Source organism: Myotis daubentonii, chromosome 15 (genome assembly GCF_963259705.1).
Source record: "Myotis daubentonii chromosome 15, mMyoDau2.1, whole genome shotgun sequence".
NCBI lineage: Eukaryota > Metazoa > Chordata > Mammalia > Chiroptera > Vespertilionidae > Myotis > Myotis daubentonii.
Genome location: NC_081854.1, coordinates 22,354,510 through 22,369,219, shown reverse-complemented (window position 1 = coordinate 22,369,219; position 14,710 = coordinate 22,354,510). Strand labels below are relative to the sequence as shown.

At 42.4% G+C, this 14,710-nt stretch overlaps 1 protein-coding gene across 7 annotated transcripts in view; it reads right to left on the bottom strand.

Moving 5' to 3' along the window:
- The window catches only part of LOC132216951 (zinc finger protein 420), an 88,224-nt gene that overhangs the window by 18,206 nt on the left and 55,308 nt on the right, over positions 1-14,710 (bottom strand). The window contains exon 1 of one of the 7 annotated variants that reach the window (XM_059666710.1): positions 4,491-4,650. The exons of the other annotated variants lie outside the window; for them this stretch is intronic. Within the exon in view, the coding sequence (XP_059522693.1) occupies positions 4,491-4,515 (25 nt within the window). The 5' untranslated portion in view covers positions 4,516-4,650. Of the gene's footprint in view, positions 1-4,490; positions 4,651-14,710 lie in introns of those variants that run through there. 7 annotated transcript variants of the gene reach the window in all.

The window sequence follows — 14,710 nt, the reverse complement described above, 5'->3', positions numbered from 1 at the left end:
AAGAACTTAGTGGAAACTATATCAACATGAAAACATTTATAGAAAGCATGAATTAAAACCAATAAGAAATGAAGAATGACATGATTGAAATAAAGAATATGCTGAAAGGAATCACAATAGAGTAGAAGAAGGTGAGGACAGGATCAACAAAATAGAAAACAAGGTAAAAAAAAAAAATCACCCAAGCAGAGCAGCAATAAGAACAAAAATTAGCCCTCGCTGGATTGGCTCAGTGGATAGAGCATCAGCCTGTGGAATGAGGGTCCCAGGTTTGATTCTAATCAAGGGGACATACCTTGGTTGCAGGCTCAATCCTCAGCACTGGTGTGAGGAGGCAACAGTTGATGTGTCTCTCTCACATCAATGTTTCTCTCCCTCTGCCTCCCTCTTCCTTCCACTCTCTCCAAATTCAAAAGAAGAATATCCTCAGGTACTTTTAACAAAAATTAAAAGGCAGGAGGAGAGTTTAAGGAAATTTGGGACAACATAAAATTTAACAAAATCCCAGAAGGAGAAGAATTTGAACGAGGAACAGAGAATCTGAAGAAATAATGACAGAAAACTTCCCTAACAAGATGAAGAGGAAAGTCACACAGGTCCAGAAGCATGGAGAGTCACAGTCAAGGTGATCCCCCCATAAAAGACCCACACCTAGACACATTATAATTAAAATGGCAAACATTAAAGAAAAAGAAAGAATCTTAAAGGCAGCAAGAGAGGGACAGAATGTTACCCTGAAGGGAGCTCCCATTAGATTGTCAACTGATTTCTCAATAGAAAAACTTCAGGCCAGAAGAGAGTGGCAAGAAGTATACAAGGAAATAAAAAGCAAGGGACTTAATCCAAGACTACTCTATCCAAGAAGGCAATCATTCAAAATTGTAGGTGAAATAAGGAGATCCTTAGACAAAAAAAAACAAAACAAAACAAAACAAAACAAAACAAAACAACTAAAACAGTTTATTACAACCAAACCAGCACTGTAAGAAATGCTAAAGGGACTGATGGAAGAAGAGGAAGAAATAGAGAAAAGGAGAGAAACACAGGCAAAAATAATAAAAATGGCAAAAAATAAGTACCTATCGGAAAAAAGAACAGGGTACTGATAAGAGAAAAATTGTGGCAGAGTAAGAGGAAGCTACACTGACACTCTCCCAGGACCAAACAAATTGAAAGACAAAGATCACATGCTCATATTAATAGATGTATAAAAAAGAATTCCACAATATCCAACACCCATTTTTGATAAAAACTCTCAACAATATGAGAATAGAGGGTTTGGTTCATACCTCAACATAAAAAGGCCATATAGGACAACCTTACAGGCAACATCATAATCGGTGGAAAAAATTAAAACCATTTCCCCTAAGAATAGGAATAAGACAGGGATATCTGCTTTCATCAGTTTTACTCAACAGAGTACTGGAAGTCCTAGCCACAGCAATCAGGTAAGAATAAAAAGTAAGAGGCATCCAAATTGAAAAAGAGGATGCAGAACTGTCATTATTTGCAGATGACATGATATTGTACACAGAAAACCCTAAGGACTCCACAAAAAAATTACGTTTAATAAATAAATCCTGCAGTGTAGCAGCATAGAAAATTATCATGCAGAAATCGATGGAATTTTTACACACCAATAATGAACTCTAGGAAAGAAAATCTGTAAAAAACGATTTCAACCCCAAAATTAAGATACTTAGGAATATAACCAAGGAGGTAAAAAACCTATATTCAGAAAACTACAGAACATTGAAAAAAGAGATCGAAGAAGATATAAACAACTCAAGGAATACTGTGTTCATAAATTAGTAGAATTATCATCATTAAAATGTCCATACTACCCAAAGCAATCTATAGATTCAATACAATCCCTATTAAAATACCAACAGCGTAATTCACAGATCTATAACTAATACTCCAAAAATGTATATGGAACCAAAAATGACCATGAATAGCTTCAGCAATCTTAAGAAAAGAGGTGGAGGAGAACCAAGATGGTGGCATAGGTAAACGCGGGTACTTGCCACCTCCCAAAACCTCATCAAAATTATAACTGAAATACAAAAGAGAACTGCCTAGAAGCAGGCTGAATGGAAGTCCTACAACTAGAGAAGTGAAGAAGAAAGCCCACTGAGATTGGTAGGAAGAGTGGAGGCACAGAACAGGCTGTTCTGACATCCACATGGGCTGTTTTTTTAAACGGAAGGGATATCTCAGCTTTAGAGCCCCTGCATGAGGAGCAAGGAGTCCCAGCCCCACACCAAACCCCCAGGCCAGGGTTCCAGAGCTGGGCAGTCCACCTAACTTTGGGATGTAAAAACTAGTGGGTATTGTGGCTGAATGACATGGAGGTCTGCTGGAGTCCCAAGTATTCCTCTTAAAGGTCCAACACATAAAATTACTCAGACTCGATCACTCTGAGTTCCAGAGTCAGGCGGCTTTGGGGGACCCAAGGACATATGGGGAAGAACTGGATTGTCTGACATCAAGGCAGGAACTTGGGGTCAGCTTTCTCCCAGATGGGGTGGGGGAGGGGGGTCTTTGCAGGGGTCATTGTTTCTGTGCTGGGACCTCCCCCTGTTGCAGAGCTGACTGGTAACTATATCTGAGTTTCCATCAGCCTGGCTCACACTGCTCACTTTGCCCCAGTGATTCCCTGAAACCCTGCCCCATCTAATTTTCAGCCTTATACAAGATGCCTGCAGTAGCTTTTGCATATGAATGACCTGACTTGGCTCAGGCTTCACACTGCTAAAATCTCTCAAACAGCAGCAGATGGTGTCATCATGCCCCAAGCCTATCAATAAAAGGCCTAAGACTTGGCACTAGCACCAGCCTGCCATGCTTCAGAGCTGGGTCTCACCTGGCCACTTCACAAGGCCAATACAAGTAGCAGCCATCTGAAGACTTCTCTGTAGCTCCTGCTGGGTGGGCCCCAAGAAGTGGCTGACTTTACACCTCCCAGGAGACCCCAGAGCCGGTGTACTCAGTGGACAGCTTCAGACCATACCAGATTACAACTACACGCATCCACAAGAAACACACTAAAGGGGCAGACTCAGCTTCAAAGCCCCACTTAAGCAAGTCCTGCTCCATAGGGGTGTCTACTGCACAGCTGCTCTTCCACTGTAGTCGCAACTGGTCCTCACAGCCAATTGGCCTGGAGGTCAATTCCTCTCAATGACACCAACAGCAATCAAGGTTCAACTACAATAAGACTGTGCACACAGCCCCACACAGGGGTGCACCTAGAATGCCCAGCTCAGGTGACTGGGGGGGTGGGGGAGTGGGAGGGGCTGAGTTACTGGGCCCTACAGGACACCTAATACACAAGGCCACTCCAATTCCAGGATGCAAAGCAGCTCTACCTAATACATAGAAACAAACACAGGGAAGCAGCCGAAATGGGGGGGGGGGGGGCAAAGAAATGTGTCACAAATGAAAGAAATGGAAGCACATAAACTGCTGGATAGAGAATTAAAAATTATGGTTATATGATTACACAAGAATCTTAATGAAAGCTTCAAGAGACTAAAAATGAGCTTCACAGAACTTAGTGAGACTTTCAAAGATCTTAGTGAGAAAGTCAAAGACATGAAAAAGGATGTGTCAGAAAATAAGATACACTAACTAAAATAATGAATAATTTACAGGGAATCAACAGTAGAGTAGAGGATTCTGAGAATCAAATCAATGATTTGGAATATGAGGAAGGTAAAAAACACCCCATCAGTGGAGCCAAAAGAAAAAGAATTCAAAAATATGAAGATAGTGTAAGGAGCCTCTGGGACAACTTTAAGCATACGAACATTTGCATTTGGGGTTGCCAGAGGGAGATGAGAGAGAGTATGATAGTAAAACCTACTTGAAGAAATAGGTTTTAAAACTTCCCCTACATGAAAGAAATAGATTTACAAGTCCAGAAGCACAGAGGGTCCCAAACAAGAGGCCCACACCAAAACACATCATAATTAAATGCCATATGTTAAAGACAAAGAGAGAATCTTAAAAGCAGCAAGAGAAAAACAGTTACCTAAAAGGAAGCTCCCATAAGGTTGTCAGATGATTTCTTGCCAGAAGGGACTGGTAAGAAATATTCAAAGTTATGAATAGCAAGGAGCTGCAACCAAGGTTACTCTACCCAGCAAAGCTGTCATTTAGAATTCAAGGTCAGATAAAGAGCTTCACAGACAAGAAAGAGCTAAAGGAGTTAATCACCACCAAACCAGTATTACATTAAATGTTGTAAGGTATTCTTTAAGAACAGGAAGAAGATAAAAAATGTGAACATTAAAATGGCAATATATACATATCTATCAACAATTGAATCTATAAAGCAAAATAAATGAACAAGAAATCTAAAAACAAAATAAACTGGTGAATAAAATAGCATTAGAGGCGTGGAAACATGGGACAGACTGACTAATCTCAGAGGGAAGCAGGGAGGCGGGGCAGAAAGAGATTAGACAAAGATCTTATATACATACTAGAGGCCCAGTGCATGAAATTCATGCATGTGTAGAGTCCCTAGGCCTGGCTGGCAACCAGGGCCAATCGGGGTCTGCTTTCCCCCGGCTGCCAGCTGCTGGCCAGGGCCTTCCTTCGTTCCATGCCTCCCCTGGTGGTCAGTACACGTCATGGCGAGTAGCTGAATTCCCAGTTGGTCGAACTCCCTAGGGGAAAATTTGCGTATTAGCCTTTTATTATATAGGCTATGCATTACCTATGGACATAGGCAATAGGGTGGTGAAGGCATGGGGAGGGGAGGGGTCAATGGGGAATAAAAGGGGGACATCTGTAATATCCTCAACAATAAAGATTTTTAAAAAGAAGAACAGAGAAACCAAGATGGCAGCATAGGTTAACGCCGGAGATTGCTGCCTCGAACAACCACTTCAAAAAACAACTAAAAGACGGAACGGACATCATCCAGAACCACAGGAAGGATGGCTGAGTGGAAATTCTACAACTAGGAGGAAAGAGAATATCATACCCAGACTCAGAGGAGGTGCAGTGCTGAAGTGAAATACTCAGGTGCGGAGTGCACGCGGAGTGGGCTGGCAGCGGAGGGCGCGGTTGTTGTTTTCAATCGGGAGGGAGTTTCAGACTCTGAGCTCCAGAGCCGGGCGAGTCTCTAGGGACCCAGACTCAAACGGGAGAAGCAGGACTGTCTGGCTTTGGTCAGAAATCGAAGGCAGCTTTCTCTCCGAGGTTTGCAGTGGTTGCTGGGACTCTGAGAGGCAGAGCCCCTAGGGACAGAACTGAGAGCAGCCATAACTGCTCGCTCCAGCCTGCCCTGTAGATCCCCGGGGACCCGCCCCGTCCAAGCCCTGCGCAGAGCCATTTGCCAGATAGCCTCAGGCAAACGCTAGATTAGCACCGCCCTAGGGATCCAGCACAGAAGCTCTCCCACTGCAGACACAGTGGACTCTCATAGCCAGTTAGCCTGGAGGTCAAATCACCCCCGGTATTGCCGACAACAATCAAGGCTTAACTACAACAAGACTGCACACAAAGACCACTAGGGGGTGCACCAAGGAAGCATAAAAAATGCGGAAACAAAGAAACAGGACAAAATTGTCCATGGAGGATATAGAGTTCAGAGCCACACTTTTAAGGTCTCTCAAGAACTGTCTAGAAGCCGCCGATAAATGTAGTGAGATCCTCAAGAAATCTAATGAGACCCTTGATGTTGTGATAAAGAACCAACTAGAAGTTAAGCATACACTGACTGAAATAAAGAATATTATACAGACACCCACCAGCAGACCAGAGGAGCGCAAGAATCAAGTCAAAGATTTGAAATGCGAAGAAGCAAAAAACACCCAACCAGAAAAGCAAAATGAAAAAAGAATCCGAAAATACGAAGATAGTGTAAGGAGCCTCTGGGACAGCTTCAAGCGTACCAACATCCGAATTATAGGGGTGCCAGAAGATGAGAGAGACCAAGATATTGAAAACCTATTTGAAGAAATAATGACAGAAAACTTCCCCTACCTGGTGAAAGAAATAGACTTACAAGTCCAGGAAGCGCAGAGAACCCCAAACAAAAGTAATCCAAAGAGGACCACACCAAGACACATCATCATTAAAATGCCAAGAGCAAAAGACAAAGAGAGAATCTTAAAAGCAGCAAGAGAAAGAAACTCAGTTACCTTCAAGGGAATATCCATACGACTGTCAGCTGATTTCTCAACAGAAACTTTGCAGGCCAGAAGGGAATGGCAAGAAATATTCAAAGTGATGAATGCCAAGAACCTACAACCAAGATTACTTTATCCAGCAAAGCTATCATTCAGAACTGAAGGTCAGATAAAGAGCTTCACAGATAAGGAAAAGCTAAAGGAGTTCATCACCAACAAACCAGTATCATATGAAATGCTGAAAGGCATTCTTTAAGAAGAGGAAGAAGAAGAAAAAGGTAAAGATACAAATTATGAACAACAAACATGCATCTATCAACAAGTGAATCTAAGAATCAAGTGAATAAATAATCTGGTGATCATAATAGAATCATGGACATAGAAAGGGAATGGACTGACTATTCTTGGGGGGGAAGGGGTGTGGGAGATGCGGGAGGAGACTGGACAAAAATCGTGCACCTATGGATGAGGACAGTGGGTGGGGAGTGAGGGCGGAGGGTGGGGCGGGAACTGGGAGGAGGGGAGTTATGGGGGGAAAAAAGAGGAACAAATGTAATAATTTGAACAATAAAGATTTAATTTTAAAAAAAGAAGAAGAACAAAGTTGGAGGAAATCACAATACAGGATACTAAGCTACACTACAAAGCCACAGTAATCAAAACAGCCTGGTACAAGTACATGAACAGGCATATAGATCAATGGAACAGAACAGAGAAGTCAGAAATCACCCAAGTCATTATGCTCAATTAATATTTGACAAAGGAAGCAAATGCATACAATGGAGTAAAGACAGTCTCTTCAATAAATGGTGTTGGGAAAATTAGACAGGTACATACAGAAAAGGAAAAATAAAGAAAAGAAACTAGATGACCAAGTTACACCATACACAAAAATAAACTCAAAATGGTTAAAGGCTTAAATGTAAACTGTGAAATCATAAAAATCCTGGAGGAAAACAGAGGCAGGAAAATCTCAGACATCTCAGGTAGCAGAATTTTCACCAATATGTCTCCTAGGGTAAGAGAAACAAAGGAAAAAATAAACAAATAGGACTACATCAAAATAAAAAGCTTCTGCACAGCAAAGGAAACTATCATTGAAATGAAAAGGTAACCCACTATATGGGAGAATATATTTGCCAATGATACATCTGATAAGGGCTTAATTTCCAAAATATATAAAATACTTCATACAACTCAACAAAAAGAAGACAAACAATCCAATTAAAGAATAGGTAGAGGAGCTAAATAGACACTTCTACAAAGAGGACATAAAAATGGCCAAGAGACATATGAAAAAATGCTCAATGTCACTAATCATTAGAGAGATGCAAATTAAAACTACAATGAGGTATCACCTCATTGTAACCATCAATAACTCAATAAACAGTGCTGGAAAGTATGTGGCGGGGGTGGGGGGGGAAGGAACCCTTGTACACTGCTGGTGGGAATGCAGACTGGTACTACTATAGAAAACAGTGTGGAGTTTTCTCAAAATATTAAAAATGGATCTGCCATTTGACCCAGTGATATCCCTTCTAGGAATGTATCCCCAGAATCCTGAAACATTAGAAGAATATATGTACCCCTATGTTCATAGCAGTGTTATTTACAATAACTGAGATCTGGAAACAATCAAGTGCCCATCTTTAGATGAATGGATAAAGTTGTGGCACATTTACACAATGGAATACTATGCAGCTGTAAAAAGAAGGATATCTTACCCTTTGAGACAACATAAGCCACTCAGTGAAAGACAAATTACACATGATCTGACTTATATGTGGAATCTAATGAACAAAATAAACTGACCCACACAATAGATCCAGAGAAATGGAAGCATGCAACAGATTAATGATTCTCAGAGGGAAGAGCAGGGTGTGGGGTGGGAAGAGATCAACCAAAGAACTTATATGCAAATATGCATAACTCATAGACACAGATAATAGTGTGCTGAAACTGGGGAGGTGGCAGGAGTGGGGAGGAGAGGGTAAATGGGGAGAACAAGGGAGACATCTGTAATACTTTCAACAATAATATAAATTTAAAAAATTTTTTAAAAGAAAGTAAAGAACATCCAGAGGAGGCACAATGACATGAGAACCAGAAACTAAAGTTAAGCATGCTATGAAGTCACAGAACTCAGGGTATTTCCTGACTTAAAGTGCCTTAAAATGTGTATGTTAATATTCTGAAAAATATCCAGGAGACAAACTCTTGGGCCTACAAATGGTCATGGATTAGTAATGAACCCCTTCTGAAAATCAGGACTATCCAAGGCTTTTATTTCAAAGAGGGGAAAAAATCCATCTGACCTCAAAAGAAAATTACAAGTTATATTTCATTCTTGGCCTAGACTTTCAAAAGAAAAAAAAATGCTATAGATAATTCATCAGTACAAAGGAGCCCTCATGTGTGCAAGAAACTCAAGAATCAGATCTGTTCCCCAGAAACTGCCATTGTTGAATTTATCTATAATAAAAGCACAATGTGCTAATTAGGCCAGACGACCTTCTGAATGAAGCTGGGGCTGCGAGGGAAGCCTGGGTCACAGGCGCCAGGTGCCTGCTTGCAGCCTAGATTAAAGGCCACCATAAATCCATACTAACAGAGCTTAAATTCAAGTCTTGAAAGCTGATCTGCAGGCAATTTAACTGTCTTCCAAGTAAAGCTGCTCTTTAAAAAAAGAACAAAAAATTTAGACACTTAGCAATTACTGGGAAGAAGCAGGAAAGTGAGAATGAAAATCAGGAAATACAAATAGACTAAAAAAACAATAATGATCGAAAGCAGATAAGAATTTTAGACAGCTATTATAAATATGTTGAGGAACTTAAAGGAAAGCATGAACATAATAAGGAGATAAATAGAAGATATAGAAAAGAGCAAAGTGTGCCCTAGCTGGTTTGGCTCAGTGGATAGAGTGTCGACCCATGGACTGAAGGGTCCCAGGTTTGATTCCACTCAAAGGCATATGTCTGGGTTGCTGGCTTGATCCCCAGTGGGGGGGCATTCAGGAAGCAGTCAATCAATGATTCTCTCTCATCACTGATGCTTCTATGCCTCTTTCCATCTCCCTTTCTCTCTGAAATAAATAAAAATATATATAAAATTTTAAAAAAAGAGCAAAGTGGAACTTCTAGAAATAAAAGATCCTATTTAATAAAAGGTGAATATGCAAATCGACCAAACGGCAAAACAACCGGTCTCTATGATGCATACTGACCACCAGGGGGCAAATGCTCAACACAGGAACTGCCCCCTGGTGGTCAGTGTGCTCCCATAGGGGGAGCACCACTCAGCCAGAAGCCCTGAGCCGGGCTTACGGCTGGTGAGCGCAGCGGCAGTGGCGGAGCCTCTCCCACCTCTGCGATAGTGCTAAGGATGTCCAATTGACAGCTTAGGCCTGGGGGGAGCGGGCCTAAGCCGTCAGTCAGACATCCCCCAAGGGTTCCCGGACTGCGAGAGGGCACAGGCCAGGTTAAGGGACACCCCCGCCACTTCAAAAATTTCATGCACCGGGCCTCCAGTATCCTATATAATAGAAGGCTAATATGCAAATAGATTGAACGGTGGAACAACTGGTCCCTATGACATGTGCTGACCACCAGGGGGTGTGTGCAGAATATGGAGGGCGTTTGCCGCTGCGGGATGGTGGAGGAGGTGAGTGGGGGTGCCAGACCAAGGTGGGGCACCAGTTGCTGTCATCAGGGTGAGCCTCTGGTATTTACTGAAAATTCTTTGCTCCCATGTGCCGCAGTCCCACCCGGTGCTTGTACCTGCTGCCGGTGCCAGAGCTGCCACTTGCACTCATTGCCAGTACCAGTCCCACTTGCACCTGCAGCTGGCACCAGAGCTGCCGTTCGCACCTGCTGCTTGTGCCCAGCGCCAGTCCTAATCACTCGGCACCATCAGCTGGTGCGAGCAGCAGCTGCAGGCTCTGATCACCCCTGAGGGCTTCTCCACCTCCCCCTGCTCCTGAGGGGCAATAGGGGCAACAGCCACCACTTGCACCCGCTGATGGCACTGGCCCCACTTGCACCCTCTGCTAGCACCAGACCCAATCACTCCGCGCCATGAGCAGGTGTGAGTGGGCCCAACGCTGTCAGTGCATGGGAACTGTGAGGGGAGTGGAGCTGCCAGCAGACAGAGGACCAGGAGCTGCTGCAGGAGGGGTCGGGTTGGGGCACAGAGATGGGCCGAGACCCACCCCTGTGCCTAACACAGCCTCACAGCCCACAGTTCCTTTCAAGGTGCATGAATTTGTGCACTGGGCCCCTAGTATAACATAAATACTTAAAATATATAAAAATATAAAATCAAACCCATGAGAAAGAGACTACATAGACATCTTTTCAAAAGTAAGATCTAGGGCAGGAGAAAAGTATTAAACTTCTAGAAATAAAACAATATAATCAATTATATTAAAATCTTAGAGAAATAAATCTTAAAAGCAGCCAGAGAGAAATTAGATTACTTACAAAAGGAACAACAATGAGACAGATGTTAGATTTCTCGTGAGCAACAATAGAAGCCACAAGACAGTGGAATAATATTGTCAGAGTGCCAAGTTAAATCACCAAGCAACAATTTATGTGAAACAAAATTATTCTGGAATAACAAAAATAAAAACCAAGAGCATTTAGTAACAACAGCCATTGCCTAATATATTTCATGTTAAATAATATGATCCCAGTAGGAAGGTATGATGGAAGAAAAATAGTATACAAATAAAAGAAAAATCACATAGATAAATCTATAAGCAAAGGTTGTCATTATGAAATAAAAATAATGCCCATTTTGGGGTTAAAAAAAAACAGAAAAAATACCATACAATACTAGCAAATTAGATGGGAAAGACTGATCAAAGTTAAAGCATCTAAGATCTTTTATACTGTCCTGTGAGAGAGGACACATTAGCTTTCATTAAGTATGAATTTGTTAAGTGACAAACAATAATGATAATGATTTAAAAACCAACAGTCAGAAATATTCCCAAAATATTTAAATTCACCAGAAATCATAGGCATATGTTGTTCAATTTTTTAATCTATAAATTGGCAAAGCTTTTTAAGTGATATTTTCTAGTGTTGGTAACAAATGTAGAAAAAGAGTAAAATCCTATATTGCTAGTACACCTCAATAAGAATTTTATGACAGTGAGATATATAACTGACAGTGAGATGTCAATCTCTTATAGAATCTCAACTCACTGCCACAACAGCCACTACTTTATTTCAAGGTAGGCAGATATAGCCCTTCATATCTTTATTTCTCAATTTGTTGGCCTTGAAATCCTAGGGATGATAGTGGTACAGATAGTTTATTACAAGATAAACTCTGTAAAGTAGTATGCACACTAAATATTATATGTGGATTGAAAAACTACATTTGAATATTAATTACAACATTTAAATACAATAAAATATTTAATTTTCATAACTACTTTTTCAAATATCATTAAAATTAATAAAAACTACAAAATTGTATTTGTATTAAGAGAATGAAGTACATGTAATAAAAAATTAAAGATAACCACTGAATATACATAGTGTATGTCTTCCACACTTAATAAGGGCAACATTGAATTAAAGGAAAAACACTAAACTGTATTCATCCTGATTAATGAAAAAGATTTACAAAGCAAAACAGGAATATTAAAATAGTAATCAAAAAACCATAAAAAAGGGGAGACATAAATCCAATCATATTGCCAATAACAATAAATAAAGTGAACAAAAAATTCTCAGATAATATCATTGCATTGGTTACCAAATATGTCTAAACATATGAACAATCTAAAGAGCTTCAGCCCTAGCTGGTATTGCTCAGTGGATAGAGCATCAGCCCACAGACTGAAGGGTCCTAGGTTCAATTCCAGTCAAGAGCACATACCTCTGTTGCAGGCCTATTCCTGGCCCCTGGTTGGGGTGCATGTGGGAGGCAACCAATCAATGTGTCTCTCTCACATCAATGTTTCTCTCTCTCTCTCTCTCTCTCTCTCTCTCTCTCTCTCTCTCTCTCTCCCCTCCCCTCCTTTCCACTCTCTCTAAAAATCAATGGAAAATATCCTCGAATGAGGATTAAAAAAATAAAATATTTTTTAAAAAAGAGCTTCCCAAAATACCTATGTCCCATGCCTAGAGAGACTGTGTTTTAAATGGACTAGGGCAGTGATGGCAAACCTTTTGAGCTCGGCGTGTCAGCATTTTGAAAAACCCTAACTTAACTCTGGTGCCGTGTCACATATAGAAATTTTTTGATATTTGCAACCATAGTAAAACAAAGACTTATATTTTTGATATTTATTTTATATACTTAAATGCCACTTAACAAAGAAAAATCAACCAAAAAAATGAGTTCACGTGTCACCTCTGACACGTGTGTCATAGGTTCGCCATCATTGGACTAGGGTATGGCCTGTGTTCTGGAATTTTTAAAAGGACGAAAGCTACTTCCAAAGTACATACAAGTTTTAAAGTCATTTTCATATTTTTTTCAAAGTGATTGTGCCAATTGATACTACTATCAGTAAGGTATAGAGCAGTTAAAATATATAAAATTCACTTTCATTCATCTAAAGTATACATTCAATAGTTTTTAGTATACTCACAGAGTTGTGCAACAATCACCACAATGTAATTTTATAACATTTGTATCACCTTGGAAAGAAATCCATGCCTATTAGCAGTCCTTTTCAGTGTCCCCACTCTTATTCCCCAGTCCATCCCCACTTCCCAGGGTTGGACAACCACTAATCTACTTTCTCTCTCTATATGTCTGTCTGTTGTGGACATTTCATATGAATGGAATTATACATTATATAGGCTTTGTGTCTGGCTTCTTTCACTGAGCATTTTTTCACACTGTGGCATGTATCAGAACTTTGTTCCTTTAATTAATAAATAATATTACATTGTATTCACTCATTTTATTTGCTGGGGGACATTTGGAGGGTTTCCACTTGTGAATAATGAAGTATACAGCACTTCTACCTCCAGAAGTTGTGAAGACTGTCAGAGTTCTTTATTTTTTGCCAATCTAGGGTATCCTAATATATAAAAACCCAGGGTCTGTAACATCCAAAATGACCAAAGGCTCGTCTGACAGGAAGTCAGTGCTGCACTGACTGCTGCCGCTGTGGGAGCCCAACCCAGCACTGACTGCCGAGGGGGTTGCGGATCAGGCCTAAAGAGAGGCCTGGAGAGAAAAGCAGGGTCTGATCTGTAGCCTCCGTGGCAGCTGTTGATCAGCACTTGCCTCTCTCTTTAGCTCCAGGCTTAGCCAGCAATCACGCTTCTCTTTCTCTCAGGCCTCCGCTGGAGCTGCTGATCAGCCCCACCTCTCTAATCGGGCCTACTAATAGGCCCGGGGATGCTGACTGGCATGTAAACCGACCAATCAGAACCAAATCTGGGTGAAGTGCAAGGAGTCAGTGGCTGCCTAGGAGGCAGAGCTTTTGATGCTAACTGGCATAGAAACCGACCAATGAGAACCAAATCTGGGTGAACTGCGAAGGCAGAAGCTAAGGTGGTGGGGGCTGAGGAGGGGTTTTCAGGGCAACAGCAGTTTGGTGTAAGGTGTAAGAAAGTGGTTCAAGTTTTTAATGACCAGTTTAGCAGTATAGTGCATATAGTGCATCAGTCCAGATATAAAGTTTATGTATTTTTGTCTGCCAAGATCATCTCCTGATGAAAAAGGCTTACCCCTCCCCATTTAAGCAATCCTATCCTATATAATCTATCTATACTCATAAAAGGGTAATATGCTTATTACACCGGGTTGACCGGCCATCTTCTGGACATCCGACTTCCTTCTGGACAAAGCCATGGTGGATAGGGCTGAGGCAGAGGCCGTTAGAGGTGATCAGGCTGGCAGGGGAGGGCAATTGGGGGCGAGATCAGGCCAGCAGGGGAGGGCCGTTGGGTGTGAGATCAGGCCCACAGGGGAGGGCAGTTGGGGGCGAGATCAGGCCAGCAGGGGAGGGCAGTTGGGGCAACCAGGCCAGCAGGGGAGGGCAGTTGGGGGTGAGATCAGGCCTGCAGGGGAGGGCCGTTGGGGGTGAGATCAGGCCTGCAGGGGAGGGCAGTTGGGGGCGAGATCAGGCCTGCAGGGGAGGGCAGTTGGGGGCGAGATCAGGCCAGCAGGGGAGGGCAGTTGGGGCAACCAGGCCAGCAGGGGAGGGCAGTTGGGGGTGAGATCAGGCCTGCAGGGGAGGGCCGTTGGGTGTGAGATCAGGCCTGCAGTGGAGGGCAGTTGGGGGCGAGATCAGGCCTGCAGGGGAGGGCAGTTGGGGGTGAGATCAGGCCTGCAGGGGAGGGCAGTTGGGGGTGAGATCAGGCCTGCAGGGGAGGGCAGTTGGGGGTGAGATCAGGCCTGCAGGGGAGGGCCGTTGGGTGTGAGATCAGGCCTGCAGGGGAGGGCAGTTGGGGGCGAGATCAGGCCTGCAGGGGAGGGCAGTTGGGGGTGAGATCAGGCCTGCAGGGGAGGGCCGTTGGGTGTGAGATCAGGCCCACAGGGGAGGGCAGTTGGGGGTGAGATCAGTCCTGCAGGAGAGGGCAGTT